Raw genomic sequence first — 23591 nt, forward strand, 5'->3', positions numbered from 1 at the left:
CGTGGCCATTGTAAGCAAGCAAACAAATGCTGAACAGAAGGCGCTCAAAAGCGGGTGCCATCATCTGACCAAATATGGCGACGCCCATGGTTATGGTGGTGTGAGAGGTCTACGTATAACATTTCTTCACTTCAGATGCTTTGACAGATGCAGTTTACACAACTGTGATACCTATTTTTGCTATTTTTTAGTTGTGGCAATAATCAAAATTATGCGTCCTGTAGTTGGCAGAATTTAGCTTCTTTTCTTAAATTCAACAAATTTCATTCAGAACAGTTCAACAGTTGTCTATATAAGAATAGAGAAACCACAGTATGCCTGAAGTCAGAGCTTCCTGTGAAAACAGGATATTGCAAAGAGGCTCACCTTGACATACTGCTGTGGACCTGAGTATTTTCAGTGGCTGCCCCTCAGGCGTCTCCTGCTCCTGCTCAGAAACATCTGCCAGAGACAGCTGAAGGTGCTGATCAACCGTGTGCAGCCGGAAGTACTTGACATTGAAGTACATGAGTGTGTTTAGCAGCACCACGGGCGAGTGGTCACCAAGCTGCTTGGCCTGCCACAGAACTTCCTCCCGGATGTGCTCCCGAGCTGCAGGGGAACAGTAGAGCACCATATTCAGAGCTGTAACCACCATATTCTTTCTCAAGACAGAGGGAAAAACACACGAGCAGGCTCCAGTGAATCTGCGAACAGCAGATAAAAGCCTCCAGCTCCCCAATACCTTTAGAGTTTTTTTTTGTTGTCCTGAGAAGCATTTGGCACTCCCGAAAAACTTTGAGAGAACTCCAATGCCCCTTAAAGAGCTCATAGAAGCTCCTGGACTATGCAAAGAGGCTGCCCCAGTCTGAAGAAACATGTACATAGCATTCAGCAGCAGATGCACTCTATCCTAAGTGACATCTAGTGGCGAGCACGACATGCAAGTGAAATCCACTTAGCAAGTTCTCTATATGATGGCATGAGATGGGCACAATAGAGACTCATCAGCATTTGACAGCACCCAATGCTAATATTGTCTGTTCCTTTGCATGATATGGCTTTGGCACAGTGGTTAGACTGTGGGCTTTAAGAAGTATGACTGTTTGCTTAGTCTCAGGCTAGATATATATTTTTTTTCCACAACATTGTGCCTAATACAAAGTGTGATGGACCAATGAATGCATGAACTGATCAGTTAACAACATCAGATTATTTGCTAGAGCATAACTGCTGTCTTCAGTAAATAAAGTATAAAGAATAAGAGATCAGGCAAATATGTCGTACAGTGCTTGTAACTGGTCGTCAAAACAAAGCATATCTATATTTTTCAAGATTTTCTAAGCATGTGGGCCATCATCTTGAAAATGGTGTGTCCACACAGTTGTGAACTAGTACTTTCATATCTTTTCACAAAAATAAAACATGTATAGCAATGAAGCCTGTGCAGCCACAACCAATGAGGCAGATAAGCCACAGGGAAAACACTTCTTGACAGGTGGAAGCAAAGGAAATCAGTGGGTGAATTAAACAGATAGAAAGAGAGCTAAAACTAACTTGCTTTACTTCAGCCACTGTCTCGCTTTGTTTGTGCCAGTTTTCTCAATATGAATCATTGTAAAAGGTGCACACTGCCAATGAAAAGGTATACCTGTGAAGGCTCAGCAGATAATCATTTTCAAGCCAAAAAGACCTTTTGTACATCTGTGATAGGAGTTTGGAATATTTGAATGGCGTGGCCGAATGCGCGTGACTGCTGTGGGGCGGCGACGGACGAAGAGAAAGAAAAGGGCCGGTGTTTGGGCTGAGGCGGCAGCCATGCGAACTGCCGAGCAGTTCGCCTACCCAAGGCCAGTGTTCCTGGGTGTGCTGGCAGAACAGGCTGGGCGGTCCTTGGGCTTCAACCGGCCTGCTCCACTTCTGGGCGAGCATCCAATACTGGTGTGTCCCGGTGCAGCTAAGCCTTCCAAACGGACTACCCTGTGGTGGGCAGATGTCCCGACCCAGCTGTCACGCGAGTGGCCCGTCGAGTGCCGGGAATCCACCTCGGCCTCCAGCCCCTTTGCCACCCGCTGCTCCTGATTCATCATTGCGTCTCTTCGTGCCGTGAGTGTGCGATACCGATACGCAGTCAGACGCCTTCCTACATGGACGCGGTGCTTAACTACTTAAGCGACAGACACTCGTGAAGTGAACCGTGTGTGTTATCGTGTATGTTATCCTAGTCTGTCCCCGTGTCATTAAAGCCTCTCTGTGTTCATTGTGCCGTCCCTGTGTGTTTGAGGCCTGGGCCCACATCATACTATCACAACATCCAAGCAATCAGTCCTCTGCAGGGGCTCCAGAACCTAGGGAGCAGTGAGGGCAAGCACCCTCACAGGTTCCATTGCAGGGAGACATTGCCTGCTCCCAGCCCCAAGGGCCGAGCCCCAGCCTCCTCTAATACAGGAAAATAAGCCTTGGTTTCATGATAACAAACCAAAGCTTGTGTAGATCAAGCGACAAACCAAAGCTTGTGCAGATGAAGTGAGCCTCGGTTTCTGGCCCCACAACCACAATACTTCCAGATTCAGTTTACGGTTGAACCCACTTATAATGATATTCAAGTGTCACAAAAATTCCGTTGTTATAACCAGGAAATGTTATAACCGGGTTGCGTGAAAAAAAAAATCAAAATGGGGGATGGCAGAGCTGTTCTGCCATAACTATAATAGCGAGGAGGCCACTTCCCACCACCTTCCTCCATCCGGCTTCTGATTGTGTTGACTCGTTTAAATGTTTAACTCTACTTCCTGCACGCTCCAGTCGTGTGTTGTTAACAAGCCACAGCTGTCGGCGTTCCAGAATGGCACTGCTATAAGAACTGCAAAGAGGACGGGCAGCAAGTGACATACAAGCTCTGCCAAGGCATCGCTTTGGTGGCCCCTGCAGGGCCTCCCACGGGGACAATGTTGAGGCAGCCTGCCCTACCACGTCAGCACTGCCGTCACTGTTGCTATCCGATGCAAGCACGTTCGCGACGCTCACCTCATTGGTTAGAAGCACTTCATTTCCAAATCTATAGCCGTGCGCTTTCTTTTCACCAGCAACGGCGTGCATTGCCGATGATCAGCGGGCAAATCAGCCATCTTCCATTTCGGCGGCGAGTCATATGAGAATGAGAAAACATGAGGCCAGGAATGATTTCGACGCACAAACAAAGACAAGCACGAGCGACTTACTCTATTAGCAAATTGCCCAGAATCAGGGCCTAGCAAGCAATCTGGGAGCAGTGCCGGCAGCATTGTCAGTGCAGTAGGTGCAGTCCATTCGTGTTTCCGAAGGTGGCAAGGCATAGACCTATGGGTGCAGCCCATTCGTGCTCGGAGGGATGGAAGGGCAATGAGAGAGATGCTTGCGAGGCTGGCGATGTAGAGAAGCCCATGGCAGCAGTTGGGGTGTCAGGCTATTGTGCAGTGGCTCACATTTCACTTTTTCATTCTTCTTTTCAAGGATTTCGAATTCCGTTACCTTTCAACATGGATACCTTACAGCCAGACTTCATTGTTATAACCGATAATGCAGCATGGGGATATTGTAGTAAGCGAGTTATTTCCCTATAGAAAACATACAAAAGTTGGCGGTGCAGTAGCTTCTCACTGTTATAGCCGGTATCGTTATAAGTAGGTTCGACTGTATTTCATCAAAGGTGACAATACAACAGTCACAACAGAGATGCTCTGGAGTGAAAGCAAAAAGCCATTAAGGCCTAATAAGGCTTTCACCCCTTAACACATACAGTGCAGTCCACTTATAACGATATCGAGAAAGACGAAAAATATGATCGTTATAACCGATGATCGCTATATCTGGACTGCAGTTATAAAAATTAAAAATTTAAAAAAACGTGGAACATACCTTTGCAGCTCCGAACTCGAATTCGCTACTTGCTCTAAAGAATAGATGATGTTTCTAGAAAGTAGGCTGTGAAAAACAAACTTTATTTCTAGCGCCAATGACCGTGTCAAGGGTTAGGCGCGCCGATATAGTCCGAAATCTGCACTTGCCTTTCCGGCAGCTTTAGCTTCACAACCGCAGTGTGCATGGATTCCAGCTGCTGTGCGAACACTGGCGGCAATCCTTTAGCATGCATAAAATCAGTTAAGGAGTCGATCGACGACAGTGCACTTTGCGTGGACATCGTGGTCGGGGTCAAGGAGCCACTGTCAACCTCGTTGTCACTGTCGCTGCTGCCGTCGCCACCGTCGCACAACTTTGCTGTCTGTCAAGACAGCACATCTTTGGCGATCGCCTCGTCGGTGATCTCATCGCAGAACGAGGCAGCACTGACTGCAGTCAAAAACTCCATCGACGCACCACCTGTGTTACCAGTAGGAACGAGCTCCCAGAGCTTGGTTATGTCGGCGGCTTCCACCATGTTGGTCTCAGTGGGTTGGGGAAGTTCGTCCTGACGCACAAAGCCCGCCTTTTTGAAGCAGTTGTATATGGTTGACTGCTTTGCTTCATACCATGCACCATAAACGAAGCGCACGGCTTTAAAAAGGCTGATCTTCAGGTCAGGGGGCCCGTCTGCATGACCCGACGTGCCAGGAGCTGCGCGGTCAATGGCTAAAATTAGCCACTCCAGCATGCGCCGCCGATACAGGACTTTAAAGTTGGCAATCATGCCGGCGTCCAACAGCTGAAGGCCTGCCATAGTATTCGGAGGCAGAAACATCAACTCAACAGATGTAAGCTTCGGGTTAACGCTGTGTGCACTACAGTTGTCAAGTAGCAACACTACTTTTCTTCCTTGGTCTTCAATTAAACTGTCGAACTCGAGCAGCCATTCTTCGAACAGGTCGCAGGTCATCCACGCCTTCTTATTACTGCGATAGCGGACCGGGATGTGCTGATTCTTAAAGCATGTTGGCTTCTTTGATCGCCCGATCATGAAAGGCTTGAGACAATGGCTCCCGTCCATGCTAACGCACGGCAACACGGTCACCTTAAGTTTCGAGTGCTTCCCGCCGGGGCATTGATCTCCTTTAAGAGCGTGAGTCTTCGACGGCAACATTTGAAAAAACAGAGCAGTTTCATCGCAATTATATATGTCCTTCTCCGCGTAGCGCTCCAGCATGCTGAGCAGCTTTGTCTGCAGCCACTGCTGCTTTGCCTCTGTGTCCAAAGACGCCGCTTCCCCTACCATGTTTTTGTAAATGATTCCGTGCCGCTCTTTAAAGCGCTGAATCCAGCCTCCCCCAGGCTCAAAATTTGGGCGTCCCAGAAGAAAAGCGAAGTTTCTCGCTTTGGTGGCAAGTATTGGCCCACTAATAGGCACATTATGCGCGTGCGTTGTGATGAACCACTGGTAAATCGCCTCTTCAACATCGGCACACAAAGGGTCTCTAACCCTTTTCCACTGATCGGCATGGCCGCTGATAGCTCCTGCCTTCACAATCGCGGTGCTCCCGGTTTTCAAGATGGTTGATATTGTTGACTGGGCGAGCTCATACTTCTTCACGAGGGCGCTCACCTTGAAGCCGCGTCGAGAGTCCTACAAAATATCCATCTTCGTGTCAAGCGACACAGCTTTACGCTTTGTTGGCGCCGTCTTCGAACTGGGTTGTACCGTTGGTTGCACGCTGCTTCGGTAGCATCAGCCTGCTATCGCGAGAGAGAGAAACTGAGTGCGGGACGGGCGCCACCGCGCCGCTTTGCTTATCGCTTTTTTTTTTTTTTTCTCTTTCGGAGCGACTGTGGCCGACGCGCATGAAGCAGCTAGCGCCAACTTGTGGCGTGCTGCGCCTACTCATTCCTAAAAGCAATTCCTACGAATTCCTAAAAGCACTAAAGACAAAAGCAAGAGAGGTACTACTAGACTACTTCAACAGCATCCTTGATTCCGGTCAAATTCCATCAGCTTGGAAAGAGGCAAAAGTGACCCTCATACACAAGGGCAAAGGAAAACCAATTGAACAACTAAATTCATATCGCCCGGTATCTATACTGAGCAACATACAAAAGCTGTTCAGCGCAATCCTCAACAGAAGACTACAAAAGCTCTGTGAATCAAATAGCATATTCACAGAGTCTTAAAAGGGCTTCAGACTAAACCGCAGGTCAAGTGACCATATATTCACTCTCACCCAGGCTATGGAGATGAAACATAAGGAAAAATCAACGCTATATCTGGCTTTCCTTGATATGGAAAGACCCTATGACGGTGTGCCCCACTCAAGGCTTTGGCAAAAACTACTGAGCAATGGAACAGATTGTAAAAGCATAGACCTGCTCAAGAACCTATACACGGATTGCACAGCAGTGTATACACTACAAGAACTATGGTCGAAGAAAATCGAGCAAAAGATAGGACTAAAACAAGGATGCCCGTTGTCCCCAACATTATTCAACATATACATCACACAACTACTCCAAACATTACAATGAAGGACCAGGCCTCCACCTGTCCACGATAACAACCGACAAACAAGAAGAATACACCAAAATTTCATGTCTGGCATTCGCGGACGATATTGTGCTGCTAGCAGAATCAGCAGCTGACCTCCAACACCAGCTCGACATCTGCTCCCAAGTCACAGGAACCGACCAGCTAAGGTTTAACACTGAGAAAACACAGTGGATGGGAATAAATACAAGCAACACTAACAATGAATTCACCCTCCAAGGGAATCTCGTCAAAAAAACATCGGAATACAAATACCTCGGCATAACTCTCAGTGACCAACCAAACTTTCTGGATCCGCATCAAAATGCATTAGTAAAAAATCTAATCGCCTCAAAGGCCGCATCTGGCACTTGGCCAGACATTCATACAACCCATACAGTGTCGGACGCACACTGTGGAAGGGAGTAGCAGTACCAGCGACAACATATGCAGACGATGTGCTGGCCTACTCCAGTGAAACCATAATATGCCTGGAGCGTCACCAAACAGAACTAGGCCGTTGGCTGCTAGGGGGCGACATAGCCACTGCAAATGCAGCAGTAAGTGGTGAAATGAGCTGGTCCTCGTACGAGGCAAGGGAGGCGCGGTCCAAATTACAATATGCCGGCAGACTCAAATTCATGGCAAACACAAATTACAGTTGCAGAATGTACGTACACCTAAGATACAAAAACATCAAGACGGCTTGGATTCGGAAATACACGCCCCTAGACACGAAATACAGCGAAAATTCAAAACAACGCGACACTAAGACGGAGGCAGATTGGCGCAAGGCAGTCATCAAGGAACATACAAACATGTTAGCGAGTGCATCCAATATCTAGTGCACTTTAAACACACGTAAATTGTACAGGGAATGGAAGAAAAAATAAGAAGGATGTTTGTAGAAAAGAATGAAATTATGGATTTATTGTGGAACAGTGTATAGAGTTAGCGGCAGTAAATAGCTCATCATTTGGCGAACATAGTTGGTACGTGAGTAAGGGGATTTCTCAAGCATCGGTGGCTAGTGTGCTGCATGGGCATGTGTATGGTGTTAAATGTGCTAGCTCAATCAGAAAAGAATCATCCTTTTTTCACCAAGTATGATATTGCTTCAATAAAAAGGAATTATAAATTTCAGGCATTGGTTGTAAATTAAGGGCACCAAAAATGGGTTTAGCGTGTGCATCACATGGAACACCAGTAATTATATACGTACACAGCTTTTTTTCTGCAGTTTATATATTCTAGCAAAGTTCTTTTCCGTTGTGGTGCTCCATACCAGATCCCAATAACTCAGTGTAGATTTTAAAAAAAAGAGAATTATATACGAGGAGTTTAATTCCTTGCAACAAAAGAAAACACAAACGCTGATAAGACACCTACGGTATGAGAAAGTTTAGCATAAAAAAGTTCAGCCTGGTTGCTCCACAGCATGTTATTAGCAATTACTTCTAAAGTTTTCGCCAGAGGTTCAATTTTAATAGTTTCTGAGCCAATCGTTAGGGCTACATTGCTGTTTACGGCCTAATTTTTGGGACGAAAGGGACAGATATCGTTTTGGAGGCATTCATATTTAACGAATTGTTTATGCTCCATGTGTTCAGTAATTTCAATACACTACTTGCTCTGTTTACAAGTTTATACAGATCACAGTGCTTAAAAAATAAGCTTGTATCATCTGTGTAAATAATAAAAGTTGTATCTTTATCAGCGCTTACTAAATCAGTAAAGTAACGATTTTAAAAATTCACCAACGATTACGATAATCCCTAATGCAAAATTTGAGCACAGCTCTATACATTGAACTCTCATTAAAACGAACTCAGTTAAACCGAATTCTCGGTTATAACGAACAACAAGGGAACGTTTGCTTGGTTTTCCATAGACTCAATGAAAAAAAAAAGTCCGCTTAAGACGAACCGTCTCAGACATACTCTTCGGTTAAGACGAACATTCGGAGTGAGCGCGACCAGTACTGATCCTGGAAGCTAGGGTGCCCCGATGCGCTGCGCCTGGGGGCATGTGAATCAAGGCACCCTGCTCGAGGCCTGCAGTGCACATCGCCCTTGGACAGAGGCGAGAACAAGAGGAAAAACTAAAATAAAATATAGGCAAATCCCACGCACTGTGGGAATCGATGTAAGTGAAGCTTTGTCTGCTCTTTGCGTTCATTGATGTTATTTGGCAGTGATAGATCGACAGACGTGATGGGATGTGAAACGTTACCTTGCCTGCTCCGCTTGTGTTTGTTGTTTTTGCTCCACTCGACGCTTTATGCGAGCCTCCGTCTTGTCAGCACTAAGTGCACGCATCGGCACCATTCTGGGTTGTAGCGTTGTAGCTCACAAAACTGCCTCCTCTCTCTCTCTCTCTTATTCCCTCGCTAACATTTCCCCACGTCCTCCCTCTACTGTCGTTGCTGTTTCGGATAAGCCTGGAGACAAGTGCAGCAGCTCCTGCAAAGCATTTGTGAGGGGCCACGCATAGTCAGGCGTCCAGAGTGCATTGTGCAGATGCGATGCAGCACAAATCTTGACATGAGCTTCTCTGATCATCCTTTTTTTGTGCCACACTCCTGTCATGTAATAATGCGATAGCGTTAAGGACCCCGTGTCACAGAAAATCCAGTGTCGACGCCACAGGCGTCGCTTGGCGAATAATCATTCTGAACCACAACTGTGCAGGCCCTCCACGTGGCACATACCATGTCTTAGATTCTTCACAAAGTTATTCCTCGGAATGTTGAGTACGACAGCTCATAAACAAATGTCATGAAACAGAATACAAACAGCACATGCCTTTTAAGTTTTTGTGACATGTCTCAACCACGTCCCGACATGGCCGGCATTAGTGGTGTGTGTCTAAACTACGTCCTGACGTGGCCGGCGTTAGCGGCATGCCGGACAGCAGCAGCTACAACAGCCCACAGCAGCAGCAGCAGTGGGAAAGTCGAAGAAAAAGGCAAAAAAAGCTTCGCTTTAAATGTTACAGTAATGTTTCACTTTGTGAACGCGGCTGATGCAAAAGTGTATGGGTGCTATAGTGCACACGGAGCTATCGGCCCTCGGTGCGCCTAGATGCCTACACTGTCTGCATCGCAGATGGTATTCAATACAGGGCTTGCGCGGCCACGTCATATGCAGCAGCTCCCAGAGTAGAACTCCCTCTTGTAAACATTCACTTACTAACAAAATTAACAAGCATGGACACATCAAACTCGATGACCACGAAAATTTCTGTCAAAACGCTGCCGTGAGAAATCGCGGCAGCAGCAGCGAGTGAAGTGACCTCCGTGCTGTCTATCACTTCAACGCAAACTGCGTGGTGAGAACACAATGAATGCAAAGCTACAAGCCATCGGCCCACTTAGACTGTTCCCCCTAAGCAGATCGCTTTCAAATAAAGCCCGCACGGCTGTGTGCGGCCAAAGTACAATGCCCCCACTCCCTCCCCTCCCCTGGTGCCATGCGCACAATGGAAGAAGGCGCACTTCCCCATCGGCATTTCCTCCTTTGCGCACGCGAGATTGAGCCACCATCGTCGGCTCACCGTCGCACGCTTTCACTCACATACACAGCGTACAGCTCATGAGGACGACGTTATCACGAGACAAACCTAGTACGTCCGTAACGCAAACAAAACCTGTAACAACTGCTAGAGGAGGTCAACACACCGCGCCTCCGCCTACCTTCCTCCTCCGTGACACTTTGCCTCGTTTCTCGTTCCCCACTTTGCTCAACATCACCTAGGCTTTCCTCTAGGTGGCGTTGCTTTGCCATATGCTCAGCGCACTCCTTCGTATTTCCACTAGCTCGGAGCCTGCCCCGATGACCTGTGAGGTGGCAGATGCCTGCTTGAACTCCCTAGTGAACTTTTTCCAGCATCATGAAGGCGCAGAAGGATTTTCAAGGTCATTAGGTGAGATGAGGTCATTTGTGGCCACTCGCTGGTTTGCACAGAAGCGACAAACATCCTTCACGGACTCAATAAAACCAAGCAAGAGTACCACTTGGAGACAGTTTTCTATGAAGCTCAGCTAAATAAACGCTTTTTAAGTCATTTTTCCGCCGTTGTAAGCCTACTTCATTTACCATTTAGAACTAAAATATTTGGATGCACCTGGCCATGTCAATTATTCTTCTGCTAAGATGACCTTCTGATAAGACAAGCAAATTTTCATGGTGCCTTGGAGTTCGTCTTAAGGGGAGTCTACTGTACATGTTTTTGTTTCGTGATATATTGGCTGGCATGGAAAGTGTAGCGTGATTACCTTGCGAATCGAGAGATCGTGAGAGGCAAGCGCGTGGTGATGCGTGGGCACGATTCACAGCAGCCGCCGCAGAAAGGCCTCCACTCATGCACTGCTTTCTTTCCACATATGGTATCGGTCGGCGCACTCGCTGCACTCTCACTGCGTGCCATCAACGAACAGACAATGGCGCACTACTCTGGCGCCATCTTGTAGTGGTAGTCGACACAAGCCCGTCTTGCGCGGCACTACGCTTTCCTCCTCATCCCTTTTGCCATACTCTCCTTTTCCGCTAGCCTCCTCTTTTCGCTATTGCTGTCTTTCATCACCTGCTGCGCTTCACATTCCCTCTTTCATCCTACACTGTGCTCGTTGCTCAGTTACGCCGAGGGAGGCGAGGTACACTGAGGCACACAAACGCTCAAAGTGGAAACGGACACCTAACAGCTACGCTCTAAATGTAGCGGGCCCAGGATGCTGCCTTGTGGCACGCCATGTGATAATTTTTTAAAACTAGATGTGTAGCTGTTAATTTCAACTTTTTGCTGCCGGTACTGCAAATAGGGTTTTATGAGAGTCAGGAAGTTACCCCAGAATCCAACGTGGTCCAGTTTTTTAATTAATGCAATGTGGTTAATTCGATCGAATGCTTTTGAGAAGTAAAAAAAAAATTCCTAGGGCATATATTTCCTTTCTGAATGCATCAAATATGATTTCTTTTTGCAATAGTAGAGCAGTTTCTGCTGAATGCTGCATTGTGAAACCAAATCGAAAAGGTGTCATAAGGTGGTGCTTGGTTAAGAATGACACCATTCTTTTATGTATTCTTTTTTCAATTACTTTAGAAAATACAAGCAGAATTGAAATAGGTCTGTAATTTGATGTTATTTTTGTGCCACCCTTGAAAATAATACAAACATTCCCTATCTGAAAACGCCTAGGAAAAAAATTGCTTAATGAGAAGATTAAATTAATGATATACTCTAAAACAGGGGCTGCAATGTGAATAGCATGTTTGATTGGCCGAATTTCTAGGCCATCCATGTCACCACACCTGCTGTTCTTTAGGGACAGAAAATCAGCCGTAACTTCCTTTGTAGTGACCAGAATGAGAAATGCACTTTCACTAATATGTGTGCCCACGAACCGCACAAAATTATTTTGATGTGAGCTCTCTCCAATGGAGGTAAAGAATTTATGAAAGGCCCCGGCAAGGTCATCACCAGTAAGGGTTCGTTTGTCTATGGTAATTTTACTCAGGTATGTGCTGCCGTCTGAGCATGGATTAAGCAACCTGTTTAACCTTTTCCAGGCGGCTTCGGATGTTTTGGTTCCTTCAAGGTCAAACAGATTACTGAAATATTTAAGTTCGCTTTCCCTTAAGAGAGAATTTATAGTATTTCTGTGTTTTCAGAATGTCTCAGTCTTCTTTTTCCTTGTTCCTAGATTTTAAAAAGTGCTCGTAAAGTGCATTTTTACGTTTTATAAATTTGAATCACTCTGAAGTAATCCAATGTTTCTTTTGCTTTTTTATTTTGCCCGGAAAGCACTTGTTATAGGCTTCCTGAGCCTCTAATCCTCGAGTCTACAGGCTGTTACGATCGGTCAGCGGGGTAGCGACTTTCTAACCTCTGCTGCCCCACTGTGACAAATCGCTTCGGGAAGCTAACAATGCGTCACCCTTGGACAGACATGCGGTCCCCGCAAGGCGAGACACGTTTGGCGGACAAAGTATTGTTTGCTGGTTCACTGTCGCCTTCACGGACCAATGGGAGCAAGAAAACTCCTGGAAAGGGCTGTTCTAAGGCATTCCCTCTTGGACTCCGGTAACCACCACGGTCGTTTGACAGGCATTCCAGCACCAAGATGTGCCAGCTTATGCAAAGCGTGGCAATCCCCTTCTACGAAGCACTCCTCCTTCCTGTGTGTTCAGTGAAAAAAAGTATGGTAGTGATTGTGTGAACCCTCACCCTCAACGCGAGTCCTTCAACGACTTTGGGTGCTCTGAATGGATGAGGGGGGGGGGAGGCCGCAGATTTCGCTCGCCTAGGGACCAAGGAAGGACAGAGGGGACTTAAGCGAACGTTTGGGGCTCCTTGGTGGGCTTCACTTCAGTCATGCTAGACTGATGAGATGTAACATTCTCCACTCTTCATGTAGATATTGTAAATAAACCCAGTACTCCTCGTTCTCGATGAGAACACATTCCTCTTTTCAACCATGTCCATAGCATGGATGACTCGGACGACGGCATGGGCCAGCCTACCCTTTGTTACATCATCATCATCATCATCATCATCAGCCTGATTACGCCCACTGCAGGGCAAAGGCCTCTCCCATACTCCTCCAACTACCCCGGTCATGTACTAATTGTGGCCATGTTGATCCTCCAAACTTCCTAATCTCATCTGCCCACCTAACTTTCTGTCGCCCCCTGCTACGCTTCCCTTCCCTCGGAATCCAGTCGGTAACCCTTAATGACCATCGGTTATCTTCCCTCCTCATTACATGTCCTGCCCATGCCCATTTCTTTTTCTTGATTTCAACTAAGATGTCATTAACGCGCGTTTGTTCCCTCACCCAATCTGCTCTTTTCTTATCCCTTAACGTTACACCTATCATTCTTCTTTCCATAGCTCGTTGCGTCGTCCTCAATTTAAGTAGAACCCTTTTCGTAAGCCTCCAGGTTTCTGCCCCGTACGTGAGTACTGGTAAGACACAGCTGTTATACACTTTTCTCTTGAGGGATAATGGCAACCTGCTGTTCATGATCTGCGAATGCCTGCCAAACGCACCCCAGCCCATTCTTATTCTTCTGATTATTTCATGTTACATGCCCGACTCCAACTCTTAAAAGGCATAACTTTACATGGCTGTGCCACCTGACAAAAGGAATGATGGCGCATGGTGCAGTCTTCATACCGTAGGGAAGTGGGTCTTTGCCTATTGTGGGCACAGAGATAAAACTGGAACAGTGCCTCATACCATAATTTTTGAAAACATAGCTATGAAAATTAGCTTTAGTTTTAGCTCATGAGCAGAAACTTGTATACAGAACGCAATCCCTCCTGAGTGTGCTCAATTGTCTGTGAAGTAGCAATTCCAGTTTTCCAAAAAGAAGGCATCTATAGACACCACTTAACTACCGTTTACACATTGACCAGAGCATACTACATATCACTGAGCATCACTTTGTAATGTCATAAAACTGAGTGGCGTTATCGCTTTGTGCTGATATCCAACCTAGTCAATACGTGCTAAACAAGAAGGCCAGGCCCACTTGATTCAAAGGTGGCCTTCAGGCCTACTCACAATGTTCACTTAGGTCATGAGCTTGGCTGAAAATGCCGTGGAAGCAGCCGGTGAACATTTCATACTGAGGATCAGCAAAGATGTTATCTTGGCGCCCTTGCTCATGTAGGTACTGTTGTATTCCTGCAAAAGATAAAAAATACAATGTTTAGCGTCTACAGATGTACAGATGAGCAGCACCCAGCTTGCAAGGCTAAATATCCTGTATGCAGCCAAACTAACACAACTACAACAAGGACCCTTCAATACATTTCTCACAGGACTGCAGCAGTATGATGTAGCCAGGGAACATGCTATTATGCAAACAAAGCCATCCGCATCACAGGTACCAGGCTCAGCGACATTATAACCATCAAAAACGTATTGAGGAGCATTGTATTAGCAAGGATCAACTGCAACACGCAGAGTTAAATTCATGAGTGCAGATAGTTTAGCCCACTCATAGCAAATCCATTCACAGTGAGACAGCAGTTATAGCAACAAATGTGCCACTTCTCATTGCCATCTATGTATATTCAATGTAATATGGCTATGGCTCCAGAACGGCAAACAGCAAAATACAGTGGAGCCTCAGGACAATATCTGCTAGGCCAGAATCTCATATAACTGAATAGTTTAGGGGACCTAATTTCAAGTTTCCATAGATTCAGTGCACTTCTGTTGCGCTTAAAGGTTGATAAACCTCCTGAAGTCCCTTCATGTTCAGCTCAAAGATGCTACTGAAAAAAAAGAATTCATTTCTAGAAGAGGTATGAAAATTGAGCCAATTAGAGTTTTTCACGCAGATTTCGAATATGTCATTAGTTTTTGTCTAGCTGCTACATTTCTTGAATTATGTCCTACATAACAGATAAATACAGTGATCTTTGCGGGCACATTCTTTTGTATTAAATTTTCACAAAAAGCATCGCGCTGTAGCTTATTTAGCTCTTTGTAGACTGCAAAGTGCTGATATCTATCTAAACAGCTTGTACAATCAGTGGAACTAAGCATAAATGATTGGTACTCTTCAACAAATTTTTTTTCACAATCCCATGAGAATAACCTAGTGCCCATATAATTGTCCTATACTAACGAAATTTGGCGTACATACACTTCAAGATATGTAGAATGCTGATGTCTACTTGAAATTGCAATCTCTCTCAGTACTTGTTGCAAAAGTATATGGTTATATTTCATGGAATTGTGAATAAAAAATTTTTAAAGCGTCCTCACTTTATTTTTTTCATAGTTCCAGTAATTGTAAATGCTGTTTGGATAGATATCATCACTTTGCGGTCTACAAAGAGCTAAATAAGCTAATGCACGACGTTTTTTGTGAAAATATTATACACAAGGAAGTGCATACAATGATCACCATATTTTGCAGTAGGGAATAACTAAAAGAACATAGCAGCTACAAAAAAGTAATGACATATTTGATATTTACATAAAAAAACCCTACAAAATGGCAGTATTTTTAAATCTCTTGTATGAAAAAAAAAATTGTTTCAAGTAGCATCTCCCCTTAAACACTGTCCACCGCACAGCAGATAAAGTGAAGAAAAATACTGCAGTAGCTAAGAAATCTGTCATCAAATAAGCTCTCAAACATTTGGCCAATGCTTAGTGAAATGCAACCAAGCCACAGCTGTTGCCAGGCCCCAGAACGCATCTGCATGCCCCCTTAAGAGGAGGAAGATAGACAACACTCTCGCGGACACTTGCCTTAAGTGACTGATTTCTCTACAATGTCGAGTTTCACAAGCCTTGGCCACTGCATTGAGAGAGCAATGCACTGTCTCTTAAAAGTGTGCAATTATGACCGAAGTTTATGTCACTGCACAAGCTGATAGCAGCGTGACGAAATTCACTAATGAGGCCAATGTTTTGTAACATAGCTTGGAATGTGGAAAGTTAATTTTGCTTATAATACTGTCACCTTAGACAACGTGTAAATGAATGAATTCAGGAAGATTTTTGGGGAGCTTTAAGAAAAAGAACTTGTGATAATGCCTTGGACATCTTATGCAATGGCAATAATATTCCTCGTGCTACACATTTGCCTTCCGTGCAATCTTTGCGAGTTTCTCTGTCGACAAACCCTCTAACATAATGATATGGTTTGAACTCTAGTGGCAGTAGAGCACAGCAACTGTGACCACAAACGTGACAGCGAAGAAGAGGGGGGGTTCTACTCCCGTGGCTGCTGTTAACTACACGGTCGTGCCGGCACTGTATATTGAAAGAGACCTGAGATGTGGACAAAGTGCGCCCAGTGCCGACAGCTTCGTATGTGCTGTGCTTTCGACGTTTAGTTCGCATTGAAGCAAGAGAGCACGAAGGTCAGTTTGCTCGCTGGTGCTGCCGCACTTATCTTGCGTAATTTATGATCGCAATCGGTGCTTCGCCTTTCGGGCGAAACTGCGACTTCTTGTTAATTTTTTCATTTTGGACGTTTGTCACTCACTCTTTGCAATAAAGTTGTTAGACATCGCGACGAAAGTTTCAGAAGTGAGGCATTTCGGATATTACGGACTTCAAATAAAAAGGATGTTTCTTGTCAGACTATCAGGGTCCGTTGTAACGAGAGTCAACAGTAATAATATTGCAGTAAATTTTTTCTGGCCTGCTGTACCAGCAAAATTAATTATTAGGGGCCCTTGCACGCACACCACCTTTATATTGTGAAGTTCTTGCGATACATCAGTGGTGCTGAAGTGGCTTTTCCTTTAAGCCTCGAATTATGTCTGTTCCTTGGAACTGTTGCTGCTGTAGGCCCTGTGCAACTAGCATATATGTCTTCATATGCACTTTCACGTTGTTATACCACACTGAATAGAGGCAAGTGATTTGTTTTTATAATTTGGCCCGAGATTCCGTGTGCAATTTACTGTATTTTTCAGAAACATGCCGTACTGCTGCGTGCCGTGCTGCAAGTCAAGCACCAAGAAAAAGCTTGGTCTAAGCTTTCACGAGTTCTCAGTGGATGAAACTCTCTGGGAAACGTAGCTTAAAGCCATATCCAGGAAAAATTTATTTCCCAATGACAAGTCTGCCAGTAGTGCCATCTGCTCACTACAGTTCTTGGGCACTGACTCCTGTTGGGAACCCGCCGTGGTTGCTCAGTGGCTATGGTGTTGGGCTGCTGAGCACGAGGTCGCAAGATCGAATCCCGGCCACGGTGGCCGCATTTCGATGGGGGCGAAATGCGATAACACCTGTGTACTTAGTTTTAGGTGCACGTTAAAGAACCCCAGGTGGTTGAAATTTCCGGAGTCCTCCACTACGGCGTGCCTCATAATCAGAAAGTGGTTTTGGCACGTAAAGCCCCATAATTAATTAATTAATTCTGTTGGGAGTCGGCCAATACATGGCCGCCTGAAGTGGACCACTGTCCCCCGTGTTTTTCCTGGCTAGCAGGGCTATACGCAGTCACAGGCGCTAAAGCAACAAAAACAAAAACGGCAAAAGTTGTAGCGGGAACGATCACTGTGCGCAGTTCCTATAACGAAGAGCTGCCCTCCTTTTTACTTGCCAGGCAAAAGAACACGCATCAGTGACTTCTTCAATAGTTGCAAACAAATTAAGCCCCTACTGTCAAACATTGGCGCAGTCGTTACAGACAGAGCAGCTTACCAGAAAAAATTACTGAATAAGCCACTAAGCCGGAAAGTTCTGCGCATTTGAAGAGAGCACCACGAGTGCGCAGGGGCTATGAGTTTGCCATTGCAAGTGAATTATTGTATGCTTTGTGAATGTGTAAAGCTGGCAATTTCACCATAAATACAAACATGGCATGCAAGTATGTATATACAGATTTCTCAGAAAGTTGCTGAAAGATGCTGTCTGTCCGTGGCTGCCGACTTACGTAAGCAGCTTGATGCTTCGTGCAGGAAGTTTGCCTCTTGATGAACAAAATAAAATAAACATCAGCGGCTCAGCATGCACAAATACAAGACTGCAGCTTGCTTCAGACAGCATCATCCCGACAAAGGCAGGAGCGCAAAGAAGAAAAAAATACTGACAGGGGCCATTCGTACTGTTCTGTGCCTTTTAGTTAAGCAGAACTTTTCGCGGTTTCTTATAGAGCAATCATCTAGCGCACAGCCATAGCAAGGGAGTCAAGGGGTTGGAGGCACGCGCAGCATTGTCGTGATGCTCCTTTCCGCAATTACGCCCCCTCCATCTGAATGGGACGGCCGTAGCAACCAGGCGTGCGCCGATCCAGGCGGCCACGGTCACGCTTACCAAGGCACTGGAGGTAGATGCAGCATGGGGAGGGAGTCGTGCCATCACGCTGCCGCACTTCCTTGATGAAGAGGCAAAGGGCGTAGTTGAGCTCCTCGGGAGTCATGCCCAGCAGGTTTGTCTTGAAGAGCTTGAGCTGCCGCTTGCCTGAGAGGGAACTTTTCTCGAGCTCGGCATTCTTTTTCTGCACCCAATCCTGCCAGGCTTTCACAGCTGTGGCTGACTGCACATAGCCAGAAGGGAGCAAGGATAAACTACACCCCCTATGGCACTATTCTTGGTATACAATACGTTTGGCATAAAATGTTCAACAGCACAAGTACAAAAGCTTACTTTCATTGGCCATGTCTATCAACAAAGTGTAAGGCCAGTGTTTGACTCTCAAGATTACCAGTATGCTTATTTTATTTATAGTACCCTCAGGGCCAAGAAGAGCGTTACAGAGGGGCCGGTACAATAAACAATAAAAATACAACACATTCAAATAATTATTGGTATTCAGAGTGATAAACTCAAAATATAGTCAATTATCACAGTGTCTAAAGATGATGCATCCTCGCTGCAGGCGATTGCCAGATAAATTATCTGCTTCCCTAGTGCCGACCCAGTGATTCATCAGGTTTGTCAGGCAACCAACACATTCACTGCCGTTGACTGGCATAGTGGATATGCTGCTGTGGGGCATTCTAATGCTTGCTGCTAGAACTTGGGAGCAGTGCTGTAACAGCAAAGTCCACACTTAGCGTTTGGATTCAGTAAAGCTGGGAATACTCAACACTGTGAATTAGAACAGCAGGTGCGATCAACACTGACAATCACAATGAATTGACACTGGTGTCAAGGGCTGCAATAACAGCAAAATAAGGCAAACAACATGAGGCTGCCCAAAAGGCCGCAAAAATTAATGAACTTAAGAACTGTGCGCCCCTGCTAGTACACATTTCTGCCCTCTAAGCTTTAACAACAGCAGGCGAAATCATAACAACAACGCTAGAAAAGTCACATCATATATGCTTACGTCCAATGACTCATGGGTTTTCACTGCCTCTTCTGTAACTGGGATGCAGTCAGATGTCTCCATTTCATCCTCAGACGTTCGCATCTTTTTATTTGAGAGATCCACATCAGCTTCATCAGATGCGGCCCTTTTCTCAGGCTTCCCACAAGAGGGTTCATCTGAAGCTAAAAAAGCAAAAGTCGGTCAAACTTTGTGTTTCTCCAAAAACGCACTCACAGAAAAATATTTTTCATTGTGTTACAAAAAAAAAATCAGGCATGTACAGAAGAAACTATGCAGACAGAAGCAGAAACAAATCTATACAAAAGAAACTATTATATAAATATTATGGGGTAGCTTATAATATTCACATCATCCAAAATTTGTGCCATCGCAGTCAACTGAAGTTCACAGAGAGGCAGCAGAAAGGTATTCATTCAAAATTATATGTGATTGAAAAGGCCTAGCACACCACCGACTAATGTTTTTGACATGGCATAGGCCACAAAAATGCCTGCGTAATCAGGCAGTCTAAAAGTTGAAAAGTAATAAGAGAGAGAAAAAAAAACAGTAATTGTTGTTCAGTGTCGTCAGCGGAGAAAGCATCAATGCACTTGTGCACAATGAGGTACTAGAGTGTGGCAGCACTGTATTTACTGAAATCTGACGCACACTATTTTTGGCAAGAAAATGGGTTTGAAAATTGCCTGTGTGTTACATATGAAATAAAAACCGCGCCTGCAGTGTCGGCAACAACCTGCCTTCAGACCCATCAGAGGCAGCATCACTGCCGTCACAAAAATGGTGACAGAGCGTTTTCGGAAAGGTTGCTGTTGGTTCATTTTGTGCTCGGCTACTATCTAGAGTGTTATTTGTGGCCTATCACTTTCGCAAAATTTAGCACTGCTCGGCACCAAATGTGTCGGCATAATCTGCTGCCGGCATTTCTGACGCTATGCCAAGCTTGCTATATGCAAATAGTGCCAGGAATGCTCTCAGCCGCATAGTTCTACAAGTACAATGCAGTCTCTCATGAAAGTGGTAGAAGTATCTAAAATTATCGCTTGAGAATAACACCCTTGCGTGCTTTATATCTATGGCTAATCATTGAGAAATGGTGATGTGCTGCTTTCATTATGAAAGCTAATTAAAGGGACACTGAAGGCAAATGTTGAGTCTAGTTAAAGTGATAGATTAGTGTTCGAGAATGTCTAAGATGTAGATATTATCGCAAATATACCTTTAGTAATCAAGAAACTGAGGTAAATGCAGCTCATTATTAGAGACTCCCCTGGGACATTCAAGTACTAGCTCAATGACAAAGGTGCTCCTCATAATAATTATGTCACTAGAACTCAACCGGGCATAATAAAAAAATAATTCTATTGCATTATAAGACGAAAGAAAATGCTACTTGTCAGGTTCTATTTGATTTTTAGAAAAAGAAAACACATTGACTCTTGAACTGTTGACAATGAAGTGGGCAATCAAAAGGTTTAATTTTTTCCACTTTGCGCTGCCTGCGCTTTCGCGTTTCAGTAGTTTCGTTAGTGTTGGGCTGCACTAGTTTCGTGGCTTGCGAAACTCGTACAAACAGCAAGCAGCCCAGAATGCTACATCCATGTGATGTTGTGGGATTCCCAAACGGCCCATGCCACTGGCAATCACAAGCAGCTGCAGCGGCGAATCCAACACTCTACCATGGCTCAGTTTCTCCACGGCCACGCATTGGCATTTTGCACAGAAAGTCGTAGCGCCATCTGTTAGGTGCCGTTTTACTCACCAATGGCAGTAAGGGGCGGTGACGGCATATGCAATGTCACCACTCCCAGCTCGAGCACAGGCGATTTGAATTAGGCTAAAGGTATGCGAACCCTTCAGATGCAATTTTCTCATAAAGCAGTCTTTCTTTGACACGGAACAAGCGCTGTGAGGTTCCTGAAATGGTATTTTAACAGCCCACATCAACTTTAGTGTCCTTTTAAAGCTTTCATTTCATCACTGTAGGTAATATCTGCATTTCTCGTTTTTTCTGGTCGCAAACATGTGGTCAGGAGGGAGCCAAACACGGTCGACAATTTCAATCCAGATTGAACTCAACTGCGATCGAATGGGGCCTGTGACACTGGTATTCGGGTGCATTCAGGTTCACTTTTATTTTCTTATTTTAACGGGCTCCTCACCAGGTTTGGCCATGTTGAGCTAACAAGCGCAGAGCATACATTGCGCGATAATGATCATGTCTGCAAAGTATTACATCGCTACGCGCTGTGGAAAGATGTGAAATTTCAAACCGAACGCCGTTTTCCTTCTTCTCGCGGCCGCCGCACTCCAAGCCGGACAGTGACGTAGTCGTGCCCCTGCGCCTACGTAGTCGTGTCCACAGTGTGATGTCGCTCGTGGTGACCCGTGACTTCGAGAATTATTCAAGACAACATCTGTTATCTGTGCGATCTGTTGCTTGAATTGATGAATTGACGTTTAGAGAAATAATAAAACACACAAACGGAATGTCTGCATGTTTTCTGTTTTACTTCGCACTGAAGCAAGAGAGATGTACTTCCGCTTTGTCTGCTTGTTCCCACCGTCATGTGGTCACGTGCGCAGGTACCGAAACTATGCCATTTTCTACCGTGTTCCAGCGTGTGATCATGCTCTGCGATCCGCTTGTTCTACCTCGGTATTCGTGTAGCACTGAATTATATCACTAGTCACGTTTCCTTGTGCACAGTGCTCAAAATCGTGCACTGCGCGAATGAGACAACATACCGTGCGCGATGACGTCGGCGGAAGTGCGTAGCACTAAAAAAAAAAAAGAAGCGAGGAGAAAGAAAAAAAAAAGCCGGGGCCTGTGACGTATGCGTCATGAAATCTTTGAGGTCCGGTATGGGAGAACGCACGGAAGGAATTTCGCTTGCGTAGGCCAGATAGGGCGAGTGTAGAGAGCGTCTTGCTTCACAGTGGCCTGCCTGCTGAAATCATGGATTCGCGGCACTGAAATATTTCTATCTTGGCTATTAATGAGCTGATTTGAAAAATTTTTGTGGCAGATCGCTCCCAGAGGACACATAACTTCCAGCGTATAACCAAAATTTGCTATGGGGCCTGGTGAGGGGCCCTTTAAGCCCACGGAAAGTGGGCGCATGTTAGATTTGGGGGCACATCAAGAATCTGATAAATGCGGAATATAATTACATTTCACTGTAGCCAAACATTTCACAATTGCCTTCTGCATAGTTGAAAAATTTGCACAGCTTGTATGACTGACTGTACATAGCCAGTGGTTTAGGTCACACTGCAAAACATTATTTGGGTAGTTTCTGCCAACATGCTTCTCTATTGCGCTCAGTAAGTGCACAAACAAACTCCCTAGAAGGCTGTCTGCAGTTGATCTCTGGTTGAGATTACACAAACACATGTGAGCCTCAGTGCTGGCTTGATTGCTACCGCAGCTTTGAAAGTGCCGTGTGGTGAGACCTAGCCTTCTTGCCAAGGTTGAATGCAACTTTTGAATACAACAGTGCAAAATACTGCCTGTACCATCAGTGAAGCTTGAATTCTCACATATATTTGCTGTGGGTTAGGCTGCTTATAACTTTCTAAGTGAACACGGTAACTCAATTAACTTTTATTTTTCTGAGCTTTGCTAAACTAGATGGTGAAGAAGTGAATAAAAGATGAGGTTCGGTGACGACCAAGGCCTCTTCATTATTAGTTTAGTGGTGAAGCAGTGCCCAGACATCTGCGATGTCACCTCAGCCATCAAACTGAGGTGTGGACAACAATGCGAGCTGGGACAACCTTATTAACATCTGCTATACAGTAGAACCTCATTGATACAATCCTGTTCTGTACGATTTCCCGGCACCAATGTTCACAATTGAGAACAGAGAATATGGCTCAACACAGTCACGCTTCTTTTTTACCGGTTAATATATTCCTGGAAATAACGACCTTTCAGCACCAACGTTCAGCAAATCGCCAAACTGTGGACATAGAATACATTTTCCAGCCATGAAAATGCCCTATGCCCACACGATCGCGATTGAGAGAAGTAGGCACTTGCCATGCCAGCTTCTCTGCAGTACTCGCTCATCTGTATCGCGTGAAAATTGCGGAATGCACTCAGTTTTCTCTTCCAAAGCCAGCAATTAGGCTGACTGAGGCCTAATGCGAGGAGTGTGAACACAAGCTATCCAAACCCACAAAAACTACAACGTACACACACCTTGGGCTGCCCCAGCTCGGCACGCACCGGTCTTTCGTACAGCAACAGTTCGCGCAATGCTTTGCATTACGTGGATGTCGGCTAAATTTGACTCTGCCAAACTTTATAGTGGCTTTGGATCATACATTTTCCCTCTTACTACATCCTTTCTCAAATATTTTTC

At 45.2% G+C, this 23591-nt stretch overlaps 1 protein-coding gene and 1 pseudogene across 2 annotated transcripts in view; both read right to left on the reverse strand.

The window, feature by feature from the left end:
• woc (zinc finger protein without children) overlaps positions 1–23591 on the reverse strand; it is a 114467-nt gene that overhangs the window by 12500 nt on the left and 78376 nt on the right. For both annotated transcript variants that reach the window (XM_050169827.3, XM_055065797.1), the window contains exons 14-17: positions 19222–19385; positions 18204–18426; positions 13974–14096; positions 367–591 (exon numbers count right to left, since the gene is read on the reverse strand). In XM_050169827.3, coding sequence (XP_050025784.1) covers positions 367–591; positions 13974–14096; positions 18204–18426; positions 19222–19385 — 735 coding nt within the window. The remainder of the gene's footprint in view (positions 1–366; positions 592–13973; positions 14097–18203; positions 18427–19221; positions 19386–23591) is intronic.
• Positions 3629–7049, reverse strand: LOC140218871 (tigger transposable element-derived protein 6-like; annotated as a pseudogene).

This window comes from Dermacentor andersoni, chromosome 6 (assembly GCF_023375885.2).
Source record: "Dermacentor andersoni chromosome 6, qqDerAnde1_hic_scaffold, whole genome shotgun sequence".
In the NCBI taxonomy this organism is placed as follows: Eukaryota; Metazoa; Arthropoda; class Arachnida; order Ixodida; family Ixodidae; genus Dermacentor; species Dermacentor andersoni.